Source organism: Ovis canadensis, chromosome 23 (assembly GCF_042477335.2).
Source record: "Ovis canadensis isolate MfBH-ARS-UI-01 breed Bighorn chromosome 23, ARS-UI_OviCan_v2, whole genome shotgun sequence".
Taxonomy (NCBI): Eukaryota; Metazoa; Chordata; class Mammalia; order Artiodactyla; family Bovidae; genus Ovis; species Ovis canadensis.
In genome coordinates, this window is record NC_091267.1 from 70,200,242 (window position 1) to 70,221,400 (window position 21,159).

Sequence of the window (21,159 nt, forward strand, 5' to 3'; positions counted from 1 at the left end):
TGCTCAGCCTCGCGGGCCCGCTCGCCCCTGCCTCCCGGGCCCGGCTTCTCTCTGGGGCTCCTGCCCACCCCTACCCCGGGGCCCGTGCGCGGCTCCCCTGCCCGGTCCCCCTCCCCCCGGCACATACGCTGACACGCGCGCGCGAACACACACACTCACACACACACTGACACGCCAGCGAGCTGCTGGCCGCTCAATGGACCGATTTCCCCGCTTTTCCTGATCCCAAGCCGGCCCGGGATGAGAAATTGCAAAATGGCCCGGGTCGCCAGTGTGCTGGGGCTGGTCATGCTCAGCGTCGCCCTGCTGATTTTATCGCTCATCAGCTACGTGTCCCTGAAAAAGGAGAGCATCTTCACCACTCCCAAGTACGCCAACCCGGGGGCGCCCCGAATGTACATGCTCCACGCGGGATTCCGGTGAGTGCGGGGCCTCTGGGCGCCCGCGGATTATCTGGTTTATGGGGGCGGGAGGTCGGGGGGTGGGGGAGGGAGGGTGTTTTGCCTTCTCCGAGACACTTTGGGCAAGATAACTACGTGGTCCTTCCATGCCTCTCTCTGATTCTTAACACCACCGCCACCCACCTCCTGCATTTTTTAAAAAAATATCCAGACGTCGTCCTGATCAAAGTGATTGCATTCTCATATTCTTCTTTGGCATCCCTTCCCCCATTTCAAAAATGGGGGGGGGGGAAGGTGGTTTAAGGAGAATGATGGTGGATGGAGAGGCCTTGTGTGTATCTGGGAGTGGGCATGCAGAGATGGACATGCGTGGCGGTGAGCGCCTACCCCGCGCGCGGACCGGGGCGAGTTAATGGCGCAGGCGCCGGAGTCCTCTGGCGCGCTTTCCTGCTTTCCTCCCCCACCCATGAGCCATCAAAAGAGGCTCGGGTCTGTTCTCTTGCAGCCCCTGGGGTCCTCGACCTCGATCCTTACCCGCCGCCCCGCCATCGCCCCCCGCCTCCCCCCCCGCGCCCCCTCAACTCTTTCCGGGATTTCCGCAATCCCCCCCGCCCTCTGCGGGAAGCGAGCAGCTTAAGGGCCGCCTCCCCTCGCCCCGGGTCCAAGTCACCGCCGGGCGCGAGGCTGGACCGAGAAGGCAGGCGCCGGGCGAAGCACGGCGGAGCTCGTGGAGACCTTCTGCCCCAACTGTGACCGCACCCCCACCCCCAACAAGAGCTCTGCCAACAGAGCCTCCAAGAGGGGCTGGTGGCGAATACGAACTGCACCCTGTGGTCTCAGCCAGACCCGAGGTGCGAAACCCAGGGAAGGAGTGGAGCGGGCGTCCGGAGGGCCCCCGGTCAGGGGGAAATCAGACCGAGGCTCGGGAAGGAAGAGGTTAAGGAAGGAGCCCTCCCCCAACCCACCCCCCACCAAGCCTTCCCCGGGGTCTTGGGTTCATCTGCCCTTTTCTCCAAAAATCAATCGGGCCGCGGCGCGGGGGCGGCGCGGGCCCGGCCCTCCTGGGCGCGGCCGCTGTCCGCGGTGCTGACTCCCCGGCCCTCCCGCCCGGGGGCGGCCGCTGTCCGCGGTGCTGACTCTCCGGTCCCCCTGGCGCGGCCGTTTCTGGCAGAGCGCCGGGCTCCCGGCCCTGCTCTCCGCGAGACGGCCATTTTATGGTCTCTCCCGCGCCCGGAGGGATGGACAATGGAGACGGGCTTCCCCAGTATCCCCTCTTCCTCCTGAGTGTGTGTGGGGAGCAGAAGGTGGCCCAGAGGAGCAGGGGGCTCTGGGGCGGGATGTCACCGAAGGCCTGCGCCAACTAGCCTTCCGCACCACCACCGTCCCCGCCCCACTGCCATCCGGCCGGACCTTAATGGCTGCCTTGGCTCCCCCGAGCGGAGCCCAGCGCGTTTGTCTGTGTACTCATGCCCCTCTCCAGGTCGCAATTTGCGCTGAAGCTTCTAGATTCGTCATTGGTGCCCTTTCCGCATTCTGTGACTCATGAACTCCAAGCCAGACCTAAGTGGACGTTTAATCGGACAGCGTTTTTACATCAAAGGTAGGATAGGAGATCCAGGAGGTGTTCTGAATTCTGGAGCTCAAAACCAAAACAAAACGAAATAATAACAGAACAACAGAAATCCACTCCCCCCAACCCGAGGTGTATCTGCACTGCCTTCTTGGCCTGACTGCACAAAGGCTGATTAGCAACCCTTTTCTGTTTATGGAGTGCCCCCTCATTAAAGGAAAACACCAATAAGGCCAATTTGAAAAGAGGGGGGGGGGGATATTTCCTGTATTCTCCTTAACTTGAGCTTAATTGAGCACCATGGTTTATAGGTAACATGTATGGCTAATACTGCCAAAGCCATTTATTAAAAAAAAGTTGATGACAGAAAGACCACCCAATGCATTTTCATTGCTCTTCACTGGGAAAAAGAAAAAAAAAGTAAAAAAGTATTGTCTCACTGAAATACAGAAGACACTATACTTCATCCCCAACAAATTACTAGTGAAAAATCTCAGCCCAAATATATGCAGATGTTTAAGTATGGTTTTGGTTTTTTAACCTGATTGTTCGTATTAAACTTTTATAGCTTTTAATATGTTGTAAAAGCTACCGAAATTACTCTTAGTTGTCTTACAGCAGCTTCATTTATCCATGGAGTGTGTGTGTGTGTGTTTCCTTTCTTTTCTGTTTTTCTTTTTTGAGGTGGGGGAAGAAGGATGAGATTTATGCGAATGTATGCATTCTCTTCAGTGATTTCTGGTCTAGTCTTAGCAATCCCAGATAAGTCATTACTTCTTCCTTCTTGGTGGGATAATTATGCTGCTAAATGGAATGTGAGCCATCTAGTGTATTCATTAGGGGTATGAATACTTATTTTACAAAAGTTTATTTTACCACTCTATTTAGGATGTTGTGTTTTGGTCATAGAATTTCTAGTTATCGCACTTTTAATCTAATGATAGAATTTTTTAAAATTCAGTAGCTATCCATGGTACATGAAAATGTTTACTTGAAAAGCTGGCATAAAGTCATATGATTATGATTAAAATTTTTAAAACACTGTTTAATTAGCAATTAGTCCATGATAATAATTGATTAATTCTAAACCTCTGAAGGTTTTTTTTAACTTCTGTGGTTTTAATCCAACTTAATTTTCTAAGCAGCCCAGAAAATTGTCAAATTTATTATATATTTCCCAAAACATATTTCTGTCTCAGTAAAAATGTTCTCCCCACACTAGGCCATGTGATCCAAATAACCAATTAGAACAATATTTCCTTCTCAAAACTTCCCTTCTTTCAATCCATTTATTAGGTAATCTTTAATTAACTTGCCCAGTGTCACTTTAAACTTTTACCTTTGTAGCAGTTTGCAGTGAACACTTAGTAACTTTGGAAGTTTGCTTTAAGGCCTTCAGTGTATGTCGCTCTGCATTTTGACAAATTGAAGTAATTTTTTAAAAAATAAGATTCCAGGTAAAGAGATAGTGTGCAAAGCATTTAGTTTCATTCCTGCTATTTTTTTTTTTTAGGCAAAAGACAGAGGAGTTCAATGTGATTTCTTAGAACTGGAGAACCTAGTAGCAGAATAACACATGCCCGAGCTCTCCTAAGTATTTAAAATAGCAGAGACTTTAAGAGGAGATAGTTAACTTTACTTAATGCTCAACATGAAAGCAACCAGGAATTAGTGCTAAGTATCACCCTTGCCTGTTTATCCTCTGAATTCTTAGAATATACACATATTTTCAGGATTTACAATAGCTTCTTTTTCTAAAGAATTAGGTTTCTCTAACTTAATTTGGTTTCTATATAATCAAGTAGAAAAAGATTCCTTTTTCATTATTCAAAGGACAATAAAGAGATTATCATCTCATTTCTATTAAATATTCAACTACTCCCGCTGCTATTACCATTTTCATATTTTAATAATAGATAGTACCATACTGACTCATATCTGTTTGACTCCTATTTGGACACTAGTGATATTTGATATTCCTTGTACACTATAGCCCAATAGCAAACAAGTAGTCCCTAGCTGAAAACTGTAAGTCACCAATGTTTGTGCATTAATGTGAGCTCCTTGGGGTCTGTGTAAATTGTCTCCCTGTATCTTCTGACACAATTTGGCCCATGCCTCCCCATTGATCAAATACAGTTTTCGGGTAGAGCAGAACCCCAAAGAATCAGCTACTGAAAACCATAAATCACATTTACAAGCCTTAGGATTACACCCAGAATTTGAGAGACTAGAGCATGTCTGTAATCCTGAAGCAGTTCTTCCTTCAATTATTATGAATGTATAATCTTTCTTGGGTTCAGTGTGCCTACAGTTCTTGCCTGAATGAAACAGTGTAAGACCTAAGATGGAAAATCAATTCTTTTGAATGGGATACATTTAATGAATCTCTTTTTATTTTAGGCAAGAAATTCTTCAGCATGTCGATGTAATAAAAAACTTTTCTTTGACCAAGAATAGTGTTCGGATTGGACAACTGATGCACTATGATTATTCCAGCCATAAATATGTTTTCTCTATTAGCAATAACTTCCGATCACTGCTTCCAGATGTGTCTCCCATTGTGAACAAGCGTTATAACATTTGCGCTGTGGTTGGAAATAGCGGGATCCTGACAGGGAGCCGGTGTGGACCACAGATAGATAAGTCAGATTTTGTTTTCCGTTGCAATTTCGCCCCTACGGAGGCTTTCCAAAGAGATGTTGGAAGGAAAACCAACCTTACCACCTTCAACCCCAGCATCCTGGAAAAATATTACAACAACCTTTTGACCATTCAGGACCGTAACAACTTTTTTCTCAGCTTGAAAAAGCTTGACGGGGCCATTCTTTGGATCCCTGCCTTTTTCTTCCACACGTCGGCCACTGTTACCAGGACATTAGTTGACTTTTTTGTTGAACACAGAGGCCAGTTAAAGCTCCAGTTGGCTTGGCCTGGAAATATAATGCAACATGTCAACAGGTGTGTATCTTTTATTGCCTTTAACTCACACCCTACCAGATGGCAAATCAATGTCGTAATCTCTTGGGGGTGGGAGCTAGCTATCTGATTAGTTGTTGTGGTTAGCATGGTACCCTAGAACACACTCTGACATTTTGTAACGAATGACCGGTTCTAGGTAAGAAGTTCAATCTCCTACCCCAGCTGGTAACCAAGTGTCAAATGGAAGGACTGGTGTTTCATCAGCTTTGCTTCTCCATCCCCCATCCCCTTCCGTGGTGGTAAGCCTAACAAGCAGTCATGGAAATCACCACAAATCAATAATTTTCTCTGAATGGACAGCTACGTCCCAATAATGCCAACAACTAAAGTAGACAAATCAAGTGGTTTTCTTAAAGATGCAATTGACTTTAAATGTTCCTTTTTCTTTGATGGGTGGTTTTGTTTTTTTCAGATAGCCAAGATTAGAAAACCACCTAAACAGGTCAAAATTGTAAAATCGGCTTTTATCACTGGAGATTTGAGTGCCAAAACATGTGAAAAGTATTTTAGCAGCTCGTTGTTATCCCCCTGTAATTTGAAAGACAGATTAACCAGGATGCAGTATTTTCATCTAGTCTGATGAGTCTTAACTCTGGCTATACCTCAGAATCACTTGGAGAGATTTTAAAAAATACTCTTGTCTGGGCTCTGCTTCAAGAGATCCTAGCGTGATTTGTCTGGTGGGGAAGGAGAGCGGCTCAGATACTTGGTATGTCTTCATAACTCCCCAGATGATTCTAATGAGCAGCCAGAAATGGGAGCAGGCATTTAAGGGCTTTCCTGGTGGCTCAGATGGTAAAGAATCAGCCTGCGATGCGGGAGACCTGGATTTGATCCCTGGGTTGGGAAGATCCCCTGGAGAAGGGCCTGGCAACCCACTCCAGGATTCTTGCCTGGAAAATTCCATGGACAGAGGAGCCTGGTAATCTGTGGGGTCTCAAAGAGTTGGACATGACTGAGCGTGTGCACACACACACACACACACACACACATACATTTATAAAATGAAGGGAATTTTATAAAACAAAATTAGTTGCAGAATTTTTTTCTGTGAATAATCTGAGAAAATCGCCTCACCTCTAATGTCCCCTATTCGAGCAGCCCCAATGCCCTCACATACTCTCTGGGTGTTACTGCAAGTTAGAGTGGGTTCTGGGAGGGCTGGTAGAAAAGGTTCTAAAACTCGCATCACATCGCAGATGGGTACATAGTAGACATCCTGTAGTCCTCTAACAGCTTCCAGATTTAAGATCTTGTAGTTGACCTCTCATGTAAGGAGAAATGATCATGTAATCAGCTGGTATGTATCTAACAGGCAGGCTGATGCTAGCATTTATAGTCCATGTTGGAACTTCTTCTTGGAAAGAAAAAGGGCAGTATTAAGAATTACGACAAAGATAACAGACAGAAACTGGAGCTATTTCAGTTTCCCAGGATGTATGGTTACCTTTTTAAGAGGTAATATAACCCAGCTTCTAAGTTTAAAGACGTATCAACTGAGGTACAAAGAATGAGGTATTTACTGAACATCACTGCCCCAAATGGGCAGAACCAGAATTAGAAGCCAGGCTTCCTGCCAACCTGCCCTGTGGTCTTTCTGACTTCATCATTTTGCTCCCCTCTCGCTCCATTTAAGCACAGCTGTACCGAAAGAATCGTTAGAAGTCATTCTAACTCCTTAGGTAAGAGTAAGAAAACAAAGACTGAACTTGTGAATTTCACCTGGAAGGGGAATGTCCATGTGAAGCCTTCAGGTAGTGAAGAAGGGTCTAACTGCATGTGGTAGAACCTTCCGGAAGCAGCCTGTGTGGTCCTCCTGGCCCCCAGCCTATCAGGAGGCCCGTGGAGTAGCCAGAATGACCCACTCAGGCTTGGACCAAACACAGTGGTTCAACAAAACCTTGGAGGAGGTACGGTCTGTGGAAATCTGATTCATGAACAGTTTGAGTATGCTTGCACACCAGTCACAAGTGCAGAGGCACACGCCTGCACATGTACACACACCTTCACGCCACAGCAGTCTCAGATACTTGGCAGTTTAGGTAGCAAGGCTTCAAATTACTGTCTAAATACAGAAGGCACAACAACCATTATTTAGCATTTTTTACAAATTCAGGAAGTGTGTAAATACTTTTCTTAGGTTCTGGCACGTCAAAGAAGGACTTGGAAGCCCTCGGTTAAGACATAGGAACAGGAATTGTGGTTTTCACAAAAGGGTAGAAAAAAATAAGGCCCCACAATCTTTTCAAACCCACGAAGAAAGATTTAATGTCTGAGTTTGGGTAAGGAAGTAACAGAAGAGGGCCCCTTAGATTAAATACCTGCTCCCTACTCCCAAGCGCCCTTTACATATGAGAGGCATGGCCGTTCCCATTGGTGGGCTTTTATGGCATTGCAGGGACTCAGAGACACCACTCTTTAGGACAACCCAGAGCAGGGCCGCTCCAGTACTTCTTGCCTGGAAAATTCCATGGCTCCAGAGGAGCCTGGCATGCTACAGTCCATGGGGCCACAAACAGTTGGGACAACTAAGTGACTAAGCACACAGAGCAGGGACAGCTTCAAACGTGGGACTTCCACGGTAACAGACGAGCCCGCACTCAGAAGGGCCGACACTTGGTTTAATCCTCTGCTTTGCCCTCTTGAAATTCTTGAGTATTTTTTAAATAAGGGGCCACATTTTCATTTGGCATTGGATCTCACAAAGTAGATGGCCCTGCCCTGAGGGGTTTTTTGTGGTCTTCAAGATAGATTCAGAGTAGTACTGGTTAAGTTACTTGGATAAATTCACTCCCCGCCCCCAACCTGGTCACAGTGACTCGTCTGACGGAAACCTTCAACACTGGCCTCTGAATCCACCTGTACTTATTATTCCACAGGTATTGGAAAAACAAACACTTGTCACCCAAACGGCTGAGCACAGGTATTCTCATGTACACCCTGGCGTCAGCAGTCTGTGAAGAGATCCACTTGTATGGATTCTGGCCTTTTGGATTTGACCCCAACACAAGGGAAGATCTTCCATACCATTACTATGACAAAAAAGGAACCAAATTTACCACCAAGTGGCAGGAGTCCCACCAGCTGCCGGCTGAGTTCCAGCTGTTGTACCGAATGCATGGGGAAGGGCTCACCAAGCTGACCCTGTCACACTGTGCCTGAGAACCGAACGGGAAGTGCCAAACGGCCTGTTTAAAAGTGCCCCGACTCACCCCGAGTAGCCCGTCAGAACAGACCCCTAGAGAGTCTCTCGTAAGGACCGTCTGCCCCTTAAGAGCAAAGGGGGCTTTTCTTCCCTCTGCCCTGCTCTTTTAAGGGTCTTAGCAAGATAGATGCTTTGAAGCCTTGTGATCTAGACTTGATTGATAAAGGGACTGTTGCATTGAGAACTCTGCTGCTAACGAAATGGTTTGAAGTATTTTCAAGTTTGTATTTTAATAATAAACTGCCTCTTTTTTTTTTTTTCTAGTGAGGATTAGAGCTGTAGTGTCTACAGCTTTGCTCAGATAGAGTCCTTGCAATCAGAGGCCTCTGGGCAGAGGTTTGGGCAGGATTTCAGTTTTGCCTGGGTGGGATCAGACTCTTCGAAATGAAAACAGAAAAAAATGGTTTGCGAATATCATCTCTCTCTTCCTCTCTCTTCCCCCCTGCCCCTCCCACCCCCTCCCTTCCACCCCCTACAACCACTTTCCTGGCCCCACCACCATGGACTTTTATATTTGGCCAAGAGTCATGTTGAAATCGCTTTGCTTGTATGTCTTGCATCTGTAATTGATACGTTCAAGGCTCTGGGTAACTGATGTTTTGTGACAAACTGAGCAAGTCATGATGGATCCCCTTGCGATTCCTTCTATAAGAAATGCCCCTCGGGAAGTTCTCACTGTTCCATGCAGCCATCCTGCAGCAGAGCAGCTCCTCTCTGCTGGGAGGCACATGATCCAGGGCATCTTTGACCATCACTAAGAAAGCCTGTGGTGCGGGTGGCATCTCATCTCGTGACCCTGAGTGCTATTGTGGCAAATCATCCTGATGCCACACCTTCAAGGGCGTTCCAGCCTGGGCGCAGTGCCTCCCACAGCCCCAACCCAAGCACTGGACTGGGAATCCCCTCAGAACGTAGAGGCGGGGAGTCAGCTTGAGTCTGGTACTTATAGTAGAAGAGGAAGGAAGGAGAGTACTTAGAAGTTGTTATGGATCCCATGGCCCCTAAAGTGTTGTAACTATGGTCAGGGCCTCTGAGAACCAGCAGGGTCAAAGCAGAGGAGGTGCTCTGAGGCTGGCCAGGCCCCCACGTGAACGGCACTGAGGCGAGGTCATCCTGAGTGTCACCACGTCCATCAGCACCGCTCCAGAACTCCAAGGCGATGGTAGACATCAGATATTCCCTCTTTCCGCTGAAATCGGCTCTGCAAATCTAGCATTTCAAAAGGAAAAGCCACTGTTTCGTGGCAAGACTGGTATTAAATGAACGCTTGGAACTGGAGATGCACGGGCCTGCTGCAAGGGGCTCACCAGCTGCTCCCCTTTCAGCCTTAGGAGTAGAAATCACATCACTCCTGTCCCCAGCTTTTCACCGCGCAGCACTCTGTTCTTCCAGTTCAGCCCAAAGTCTGGCCAAGTCGATGTTAAATTTTAATAAGAGTTTCTTTCTTCTCTCCAAATGCCAGTCAAGCACATTTATAATATATTTGGGTGGGGTAGCTTGTTCTTTTCCAGAAATCTCATCGAGATTGCTTGTAATATTACAAATACTGTTTAAAATCATTGCTATTGTTCAGTAAGCAGCTCCCTGCCCCTCCTTGGGAAGGTACCATCATGCCGAAAATCTAACCAAATATAAGTCTGATTTGATAAGGAAAGATGCGGTTCTTATGCTCATGTTCTGCCTGGCTCTGAAGAGGGCTGTTTTCTTCTAATTTTTCCCAGAAAGCTAACCAGGGCAGCTTCCATAGATCCAGATACTAACCAGTGACAGAAAAGTCACACAGGTCCAAACGTGTTACCACTGGTGACACACCTCACTCTGTTGTGTGAGTGACAATCATCCAAATAGACAGGAAGACATCGGAATGGGTGTTTCGAAGTGGGAAGCCACTAAAACAGCTCGATACTTGAAATAATTAGAGGGGGCGATATCCAAAACACTTCTAAATGCAATGATACAATTTGGTGGGCACCCAAACCACATGCTTATTCCCTTATCACTTTAAAGAGGATAAGTACTACATTTAAAAAGAAAAGAGAAAAAAAAAGAGGAAAGCACTACAGTCTTGGTGCTGTTCTCTGTTAGGGCCACAGGGAGATGGGAAACTGACGGGAGGGTTCAGTTGGATCTTCCGAAGCACTTAGTTCACTTGGTTTCAGCTAAGCGATGATGCCAATATTAGGATGAGACGGCTGGATGGTATCACCAACTCGATGCACGTGAGTTTGAGCAAGCTCTGGGAGTTGGTGAAGGACAGGGAAGCCTGGCGTGCTGCAGCCTATGGGGTTGCAAAGAATCAGACACGACTGACCGACTGAACTGAACGGAATATGGGCCAGATCCTGACTCTGGAGTTTTAACCCCAGTGTGCCCACTAGATTTCACTAAATATGTGGACACTTGGAACCAGGCAGGTGAAAAGAGCAAAAGAGCAGAAGCCCTAAAGCCAGTTAATTATTCTATTTGTGGACCATTTTTATTAGCTGTCATCAGAATGGCAAGTTTGGGGATTTTTCTTTAAGTTCAGGGAGACTGAGTAAATCTCACTTCACTCTTGGCTCCATTTTAACCTAGAGTTCTGAGAGGACTCTGTCATCTCCCACCATCATTTCATCCATCACTTTCACAAAAACTCAACATGCTGAGGAAACAGACCTGTCTCCCAGACCCAGGACAGAGAGATAAGGCTTATCTCCTGTTCCCAGGTAGGACTTCCTGGAGCTGATCCCAGAAGATCACCTTTCCCTTTGTCTTTAAAAATCTCTGAAGACAATCCCAAGCCCTCCCATAGTGGTTAACCACAATTCTCATAATTTACCCATTCTTTATATGCAGGCTTTATCCTTCTATTGCAAAAAAAAAAAAAAAAAAACTAGATTCAGCACGTGGGTAAAGCATTTATCTCAGTTTTCAGCATGTAGTCAGCACTCAATATATGGCACCTTTTACTGTTATTTTTATTGGTTAGTTATGCCCTTGACCTACAGTTTCAGCATAGAGAAAAACAGCCTCTAGCTGATGATACAAAAAGTCTTTTTTGTTTTTAAAGACTGTTCCAAAGATTAAACCTATATAACTACTGTCGACCAAAACAGCTGGTGGGTCCCGTGAACCCAGATTAGGAAGGCAGTGGTATAAACAGCCAGGGTCTCCAAGGCTGTGTGTTCAACAGCAGTGGCATGGGCAGACAGGCCTGTGGGTCCTCCTTCCTGATTCAGCCACACGTACCAACCCCTGGTTTTCCCATTGACTTTGCTCTATTGGTTATAGGTTAAGTGCATCCTTTTGTCAGAACCTTTCTTCTTTTTGGTGGCTCAGATGGTAAAGAATGCATCTTCAATTCAGGAGACCCAGGTTGGAGCTCTGGATTAAGAAGATCCCCTGGAGGAGGAAATGGCAATCCACTCCAGTATTCTTGCCTGGAGAATTTAAAGGACAGAGGAGCCTGGCAGGGCTACAGTCCATGGGGTCACAGAGAGTCAGACATAACTGAGCAACTAACACTTCTTTTTTTCAGATACTTATGGCAGAGTCCATCCTCACTATTGGAATAAATATCACCATAAAGCCCCCAACTCTGTCTACATGTGACACCAACACAAATGACCGATTCAGTTGCACAGAAAAATAAACAACAACAACAAAAACCCCCCACAAGTATTTAACAACCTGCTTAACGCTATTCCCTCGGTTTTCACCAGTTGTTCTGGGTGTCCTGTGCAGGCATGCAGATCCAGGGGAGACAGCATTAAAGTGTGGTATTAAGAACCCCTCTCACACCCAGAAAATCTCCATCTTTGATGCTTAAACCTCTGCAGTTCCTCTGCTTTGCTTCTGTGTCCTCAGTGTCCTTGACCGTGGTACAGGTGTGTGTGCCTAGCAGTGCTGGCTGTGACCACCGGGCCATCTGTGTGACTCTGATGGCAGGCCCCTGACCATGGCACTACCAGCCAGGCTGTGCAGGAACAGGGTCCCCTGGCCTCCTCATGCCCAGGCCTCCAGTTAGCCAGTTATCCACGGATGTGAACGTCAGAAGTAACCTGACTGGGTGGGGAAGCAGAGGAATAGGAAAGCATTTCTTTTGACTTGGGTTGTTGCCGTTGTTCAGTTGCTAAGTCATGTCCAACTCTTTGCAACCCCATGGACTGCAGCATGCCAGGCCTCCCTGTAACCTCTCTATCTCCCAGAGTTCGCTCAAACTCATGTCCAATGAATCAGTGATGCCATCCAAGCATCTCATCCTCTGCCACTCTCTTCTCCTTGACTTGGGCAAAGTTCTAATTATTAGACACAGTTAGTCAGCAAAGAGGTGTTGAGGGCAAAGGCTGCAGGGACAGAATTCTAGAGACCTAGGACACTGGAAATGGAAGAGCCTTTCAATATCTCTGGTCCTAATCCTTGACTTTCCAAAATGAGAAATGGAGAAACAGAGGGGTTAAGCGATTTTCCCAAGATTGCACAGGTAATCAGTGGAGAAATTTTGACTCTTCATCTAGCACTTCTTGGCTCATCAGCATCCAATAAAAGTGGGCTCAAAGAGAAAGTGATTATGGTCTGGGGTCTACAAGGGACAGAAAATAAAATAAGTTAGAAAAGCTGAAAAAGAGGAAAAAAGATTTTCCCTCCACTTAAAAATTATTTCTCAATGCAAAACAGAAAAGAAGATGCTTGCCTAGGTATACAACAGTCCACTAGTAATAATCTACATTCTCCCCTAACATGAGAGGAAACCTACTTGGTAAATGATGATTCTGATAAATCTGGTAAACCACAGTGAAGTTACTGACAGTTCCCAGTTGACAGCTGGGATCTTAATAATCTATTCATCTTAATAAAACCTTGTTTTAGTAATATGTATGCATAATTTAAAAGTTGAATGCTGAGAGCGGTTATGTACTTTTCTGTATGTAAAATTTTCATTTGAGGACTCTAGGTAAAAGTACATTTTGTCAGTGCCTTTCCGTGTAATAAGTAGTTTCAAGAGCAGACTTCACATTCTTGCATTTAGTTCAATACGCTGAGAAGATTCGCAAATAACAATGAATAATTGAGGCTGGGTCTTCCTGTGTGAGATGAGAGACGGCCATTTTCTGTATAATTCTGGACCCTTTTCCCCGCAGTGGTTCGAATGTGCCAAGCCAAAGCTTATGTCTCGCCTCTACTTCTCTCTGAGTGTATAGAACTATACTTTGGCTCACAAAGAAAGTTTGGGCTGTGTGTGTGTGCGGCTGAAAAGCCCAGACCGAGGGTCGTGGGTGCTGGGGACTTAGAGCCCCTGGGTTTACCTGCTGGTCCTGTCTGGGCCCTGTGGCCCAATTAATCAAGGCCACAGATGAGCTGATACCACAGACCAAAATGACGAAATATGCCTCTCTCACCCCTTGATTACTTTGCCATATAGATTTAACATTTAAAGTGGAAAACATTTTAGAATGTCATTATTGTATCATGCAGTATTTAAGATTTCTTTTTATTGTGATGACTTATTGAAGATATATGTGTTTGAACAGATGTTTTTATCCTCAATGAAGCTCATTCTCTTGCTGTTAATTACAATGGATAATCACAGTGATGAGCCTGTTGTCGAGTAACTGACTCCGATTTAAGATGACAATGGGGCTGTGGGGAGAGGACCTGGATTTGCTACCCATCCACCAGCAAGCCAAGCTGGAAGGGGGGAGGAGCTAATACCATCCTTGCTCTCCTCTCTAGACCTGTGGCTCAGAATGTCCTGGAATAAAAGCCCACTTACAAAGATTCCCAGGTAATTCTGATGTGGCCACAATTTGGGAACCAAAAATATAGGGCGAAGTCACGTACACCATGTTGACCAAAGTCGCTGAATGCTTGTCACCTCTCATGCAGTTATCATCAGATCTGCTCCCTGTGTTTATCACGACAATAGAAACACAGTCTTAGTGACTCAACCATTCAACTCTTTTGGCTAAATTGACCAGTCACTAATTTGTAAGTGAACAGTAACTGGTCAGTTTTGTCAGAATGGATGCAGGCCTGAAGACAGTCAGAGTGGGGAACATAGCTTTAAACTACTTTACCCCAAGGCCAGCTCTTTATATGTCACTCTGGTTCAGACTAAGAGCGATCTCAGGTCACTCATCTTTAAAAATAGGCAGACTGAGAAACAGGAAAGTTGAACAATTCATTCAGATTCTACTTAGATGTCATTCCCAGAGCCTAAAATAGTTTTAAAGGGGTCTTATTTCTCAACCTCCAGGAAGTGCCCCCAAATACAAAGATCTTCGGGTTAAAATGAAACCAATCAAAAAAGAAAAAACAAAAAAAGAAGCTAAAGTTCTAAAACCAGCTGAATATAAAAGGGGTGGTCAGTTGGCACTGGTTGCCTGGTGCCAGCCTCTGTTAAATAAGGTCCCTCCATCCTAATGAAGGGCTTCCTTGATAGCCCAGTTGGTAAAGAATTCACCTGTAATGCAGGAGACCCTGGTTCGACTCCTGGTTCAGGAAGATCCGCTGGAGAAGGGATAGGCGACCCACTCCAATATTCTTGGGCTTCCCTGGTGGCTCAGCTGGTAAAGAAACCACCTGCAATGCAGGAGACCTAGGTTCAATCCCTGGGTTAGGAAGATCCCCTGGAGAAGGGAAAGGCTACCCATTCCAGTATTCTGGCCTGGAGAAATCCATGGACTGTATCGTCTATGGGACACAAAGAGTCGACACGACTGAGAGACTTTCATCTCTGAATTACTCTTACATTACATCCTAATGAAGTTTTGGCCAAGCTCCCTTCCATAGCTGTGCACATGCAAAGACTTTCATCATCAGAGATACTAGAGATCGCCTCTCTTTTCCCTATTGTGGGTTTAAGAGACAGCTTTAGCTCTTTGGTGTGATGCTAAATGTTTAACAACTGGCTCTGAAGGATGATGGAGCCCTGATTTGTAGGACTTGCCAATTTCCATGCTATAGATACTCTCCTCATAGCCAGTTTCCAACTACTAACTTGATGTCAACCAGCTGAAATGTCACAATATGTTCTCAAGAGCCATTATGAGCTGGCTCCAGCGCAGCACTGCCTGAGCAATTTCTGAGTCAGTGAGCACCAAATCGAAGGGCTAGCCGTGGCTTCCGAGGGGCTCCCGTGGACCCCGCTTGCTGCAGAGAGGCATTGCCACCTTGACTGATTCTGTATTTTTAATATATTTTTGGTCCTTGAGGCTAAGGACCTTAAGGGGTTCAAAATACTCCCTTAGCCACGTGACTCTTAGGAACCTCTCAACAGACTCCTCAGAACCTTAAGGAGTTACTAGCCATGGCTTGTCTGATTTCTAAAGGTGACCTTCCAGGTAAACACTCTTTAATTTAACTGCCAGTTGAAACCATGTTTGGCTGATCTTTCCTCACATCCTATCGTCCATCGCCTCTTTCCCTATTTGGCTAATTTTCCCTGTCCACTTACTCCTCAACCTTCTGATGTGGCACAAAAGTGACAGGCATCCAGAAATTAGTGCCTGCAAAGGAGCAGGGGGGAGACAAAGACCCGATTAGCTTACCTGGACCCATCACCCTTACCTGGGGAGGCTCTGTGGTTCAAAGGTCTCTACCTCACCAGGGGGACACTCGGCGAAGCACTCCAACCCTGCCCAGGGCTTGAGTTTGCACTCAACTGGACTTTCTCTGCACTCAGAAAATTCACAGTGGGCTAGAAACACCGTTAAATAAGAATACTGCTAGGAACACAGCGAGGGAAGGCACCGTGTGTTGCCTTGCCCTTAGCGAAGCCCTGAGCTGAGGCTGGGCCTGCCAGCAAACGTCCAGCCGCTGCAGTCCCTGGGCACTGGGCTCAGCTTTCCTTCCTTCTCACCACCAGTCGTAAGTGAAAGCCCTATTTCTTGAGTGTTTGGAAATCAGACTGAGCCACAGAACAAGCTTCGTTTGCAAATTAAAGGTTTTAGGATGGAAGTCATTCTTAGGCATTAAATCCTTTGGAAGGCAATGCTGGAAAAAAAAAAAAGTGTACTTAATTCCTTACACACAGTGAGTAGCCATAAGTTTTTATTCTGTATGCGGTAAATGGAAATCAGATCATAAAGGACCAGGTCTACTTTCCTTGCTGTAGTAAAATACCCTACAGGTTCTGTAAAATATTTCTAGACTGTGAAGGTTTGAAACTCAACTTGGACATTTTCTGTATCACATTCAAAAAGTCAGGGTATACCTCTGTTTTCTGTCCTTCTTAACAAGTATCAAAATGAGCTTGTTCCACTATAGTTAATATATTACATTTTGTTTTAAATGAGTCAGGTACATGTTAAAATGCTTTTCTCTGTGCTCAGGAAAATTTGCACATATCCTGGGCACAAAATAGGCTTTTATCTAGCTCTTTTCCTAATACACAAAGAGGGTTAGCTCACAACTAAACAGAAGCGACTCAACAGTGGTCCCAATTTTACTAGGAAGAAATTAACAGCAAAACCAAGGCTGAGGAACCAGCCACCCCCACAGCATCTTCATCTTGTGAGGTAGGGAAGAAAATCTGGTAGACAGTGGGAGAGAGGTTTGGTCAATGTATGTAGGTGAAATAAAGTCATTTAAATATTTGCAGAAAGGAACCGATTTCCCTCTGAAATCTAGAACCTAGACCATTTTGCAAGACTTAGAATAATAGGTATCCACGACAGAAATGCTCTTTAACCACATTTCAAGATCCAGATCTAAGCCCTTACTAGGCAGAACGCAGCCTTACTACCAAGAGCCCTGGGAGGGGTTTATCGACAGGCTGAAATCCGAATACGGAGCGTCAGCAATTAGCACTGAAATTCTCCCGGGACTCAGAACAAAAGCACTGAACCAGCCCAGTGCGGCGTCACTTATTCACGCAGGGCAGTCACCTAAGTCCACAGCAGAACCTCACAAATCTAGACATTAACTCAGGTCTAGATTCTAGGTGAATATCCTCAACGTGGAGATGGGGCAACTGAGGTTCAGGAAACAGAGAATGACTTATGTTCCCAGCTTGTTAACTGGAACTAGAGTCTGGGTCTCCCAACCACTGTTTCTATTATACTACACCACGCCATGCTGCCTCCATTCTTTAGATGGGAAGCTGACAATCTATTGTGGAAGCACGAATCAGAAATCAAGACAAAAGAATGTATACGATATCTTCTCTCATTTAACCTACTTGGTTTCACCGCCTCATTTTAGCCTCATTTTAAGGAATGTTATAACAATGTAGGGTGAGGAACAAAGTTCTCTATAGAGAAATGATGGAACCAAAAGGTCAAAAGGTAGGAGAACAGTGATTGTAAATTATAATAGAAATGAGGAAGAAGTATATGTCAGGAGAAATAGATGCTTAAGTTTGTTATAACCACGGAGCCCTCCCCCACGCACCGGATGCATTTGTTTTGGAAAAGCTACTTCCTGTTGAGAGACTGGCATTGAAGGTTTTACTCCTTTCCAGCAAACGAGGAGACCCCTTGCCCTCTGAACGAAGCTTCAGCCCTTAGGACTCAGACTCACATCTCTTACGAGCGGCAGCCTCAGTCACTCTTAGAAACGAGCTGCCAGATGGACAGGGCTGCGGAGACTAGACTGAAGCCAGCACGCTGGACTGAGGAACGTGTAAATAGCCTCCTGCCTTCTTGGTGAACAAGGATGATCACCTTTTTTTTTTTTTTTTCTTTTGTAAAGGTAATCGCGTGTATATTGTGACTGTAGTTTGTGAAGAAAATGCAATGATCTGCTTCGACAGCTCCCCAAATGTACCTGTTAAGTGTGAATGTGCCTGCCTCATTGCCTCCTGTGCCAAACACAGTACTGAATGCGTTGTTTTTAAATAAACTGTTTTATTGTGCATTGGAAAGCACTGCTGGTTGTCTTTGTCCCATTCAGGGACACACACACACGCACACACACACACACAATGCACACATACACACACGCATGCACACACATGCCCACGCACACACACACACTGCATCCAATGAACAGATTAAATGCATCCTCCTTATCTCATCCCCTGCGTTTTAAGGAACTCTCGGGGACTTGCAGGACTCCAGAAAGGTCGAGCTTGGTTATCTACAGCCATGAACGAGTAGCTAATACTAACTAGCCCCCAATGCCCAGTTTTTCCCCAGGTCTTTTAATTGCAAATCATGCAACAGGCCTTAACATTAATAATGATGATGATGATGTTACTCCTGAGTGGTACAGTCACATACATCAGCTTATTTCATCAGTAATCAGGTAAGGGAAGGATGCTTAAGAGCTTGACTCCTGCCGCAGAGTGAGAGGCAGCGCTGAAATGAGAAGCTGACTCTCAGTCCAGGGCTCTCTTCCGTGCATCTTCCGGCCATTCTGGTCACTCTCTAGCCCACCTGCCCTGAATACCCCCGTCAGCCTCCGTCCCCTTTCCCTTTGTTATGTTTTTAAAATGAAAATTGCTCTACAGTGTCGTGTTGGTTTCTGCCGTACAGCAGTGCGAGTCAGCCACCGTGATGCGTGTGTCAGCTCTCCCCTGAGCCTCCCCCTCCCCTCATCACACCCCTCACAGTCATCGCAGGCCGCCAGGCTGGGCTCCCGGTCACAGAGTGCCGTCTCGCCAGCTGCCTGTTCTACACATGGGAAAGTGCGTATATGTCGATGCAACTCCCTGAGTTATTTTTTCGAAGGATTTTCTTCCTTCACTTGAAAAGACAGTATCTATTTATTTATTCAGTTTTTCTATGTTGCCCACCATATTGTAAACTCTGCCTTCTCCAAAACAGACATGCCTGTTTTAATCACACTGCGCCCCCAGTGCCCAAACCAGTGCTAGGAACTTGTTAGGCCATCAGCTGGTATTTGATGGGTGGACGGATAGACGGATGCATGGTCAGACTATCGAGTCTGCGTCCTGCTTCTGCTCCTGTCCTCTCCCTTCCCATCGTTGTGCCGACATCACAGATGCCAGAAGTCGTCCCTTGCTCCAACTCCGCTGCCTCAGCGAGCTCCATGAATAAGCGTTTGTTGACTGAAGGAATAAACAGCCTCAGAATTGTTTCTCTCAATACACATGCTCCAACATTAAGATGATCCCGGGGACTCGATCCAGTGGTTAAGACGTCGCCTTCCCAGGGCAGGGGGTGCAGGATCAATCCCTGGTCAGGCAGTTAAGCTCCCACCTGCATTGAGGCAAAAAAAAAAAAAAACATAAAACAGAAGCAATATTGTAACAAATTCAAAAGACTTAGAGTGGAAAAAAAGAATGTCCCAGCATATGAATACACCGTAGCACAGCGCCCTGATGTAACCTCAAACAAACGGAGAGCTGATGGAGGGTGAAAGAGCCCAACTTTGGTATCAGAGAGGGCTGGCTGCAGTACTCTTTAAAATTCAAATCAAAAGTCACTCATGGTCACCTATGTGTGACACCGGGCAGGATCGGAACAGGATACAAAATGGGCAAAACCTCAGTGCCTAGCCAGAAGGAACTTAAAAGTCCTACTGGGGAAACAGGTCAACACATTACAAGGGAACATCTTCTACCCTATGCAGCTCCAGGGGAGGATGGAATACAGGTAAAGGACAGAGAGAAAGAGAGGCAAACAGCAAAGGATGGTCCCATTATATTCAAGTGAAGACAATAAAAATTTTAGAGGCCAGCTGTATTACTCAGGGCTTATTTTTCTGAAAACGACTTGACAAGCTGATGATTGCCCCCGTCACCTCTTACAGAGAAGCGGTTTTAGTTGTTCTAAAACAAACAAAACCCTTCAGAAACTTCAGCAAAACATGGAATTGACACCAAGTTTATTGCACGCTCTCCTTGCCTGGGGCCAGTAGGTACAAATTAAATTTTAAAAATAGAATTTTTTTCCCTAAGAAAATGCATTGCCGCAACTTGACCAAAACGAAGATTAAAGAAATCTCACCCATAGAAGGACCAACTTGACCCAACTCTCCCAGGCCAGTAAAGCAGTTTGCTTTCTTAGTCTAAGCAAGAGTCTGGGCTCTTTCTCCAGTGCGCCTTCCACAGGGTCTGTACTAGCCTCAGTAAGTGGGGGTAGACCCCATCTGGGGGCTTCCCAGGTGGCGCTAGTAGTAAAGAACCCACACGCCAATGCAGGAGACATAAGAGATGTGGGTTCGATCCCTGGGTGGGGAAGATCCCCTGCAGTAGGGCATGGCAACCCACTCCAGCATTCTTGCCTGGAGAATCCCATGGACAGAGGAGCCTGGTGGGCCATAGTCCATGAGGTCACAGACAGACAGACACGAAGGAAGTGACTTAGCAGGCATGCACACACACACGCACCCCATTTGGAGTGCACTGTTCTCAGAGAGTGGGCTTCCCCAGTGGCTCAGTGGTAGAGAATCTGCTTGCCTGTGAAGGAGGCGCAGAAGACACAGGTTCGATCCCTGGGTCGGGAAGATCCCCTGGAGGAGGAAATGGCAACCCACTCCAGTGTTCTTGCCTGGGCAACTCCATGGACAGAGGATCCTGGAGGGCTACAGTCCATGAGGTGGCAAAGAGTCAGACACGACTGAGCGTGCGGGCATTTTTGGTGAGTAAGTTAGCTTGATGGACAGGCTGCTCTGAACAGTATCTCATACCACACAGAATGTCACAGGTGACCAGGAACTTAGATATGTAATGAATTCAATGCTCTGGTTTCCAGATGAAGAAACTGAGGCTTAGGCGTGAAAGTGACTTATCTAAATCACATTGTCCTCATAAGCCACATTTTAAGTAATTTATCAGAGTTATTTTTATACCAACAATTCTCAAATCTAAATGAAAATATTTAAAAGCAAAATCTGCTCACTTTATCTCTTTTTTATTATTATAAAAATATTCTTTGAAAAAATATGAGAAAATAGGGAAAAAGAAAGGAATAGTAAAAACCACCTACAACCTTCACCTGTTTTTCTGAGTGTGTGTTTGTTCCTAACCATGTGTACTGTTGCGTTCTTTTGCTTTTTCTCCGCTTAAAAATATATCAAGAAAGCCTTCCATGTTATTAAATATTCTTTGATAA

The 21,159-nt window shown here is 45.7% G+C and overlaps 1 protein-coding gene across 1 annotated transcript; it reads left to right on the top strand.

The window, feature by feature from the left end:
- The first annotated feature begins 240 nt into the window (after positions 1-240).
- Positions 241-8,698, top strand: ST8SIA3 (ST8 alpha-N-acetyl-neuraminide alpha-2,8-sialyltransferase 3). The gene is made up of 4 exons (XM_069568829.1): positions 241-419; positions 1,882-2,001; positions 4,375-4,932; positions 7,833-8,698. The coding sequence occupies exons 1-4, from the start codon at positions 241-243 to the stop codon at positions 8,113-8,115; spliced, it is 1,140 nt and encodes a 379-aa protein (XP_069424930.1). The 3' UTR covers positions 8,116-8,698.
- Positions 8,699-21,159: the final 12,461 nt, after the last annotated feature.

Excerpts from the sequence above, each read along its gene's own strand:
- ST8SIA3 (XM_069568829.1), top strand. The coding sequence starts at position 241 with ATGAGAAATTGCAAAATGGCCCGGGTCGCCAGTGTGCTGGGGCTGGTC. Across the intron at positions 420-1,881 it reads ATGCTCCACGCGGGATTCCG|GTCGCAATTTGCGCTGAAGC; the intron begins GTGAGTGCGGGG and ends GCCCCTCTCCAG. Across the intron at positions 2,002-4,374 it reads ACAGCGTTTTTACATCAAAG|GCAAGAAATTCTTCAGCATG; the intron begins GTAGGATAGGAG and ends TTTTTATTTTAG.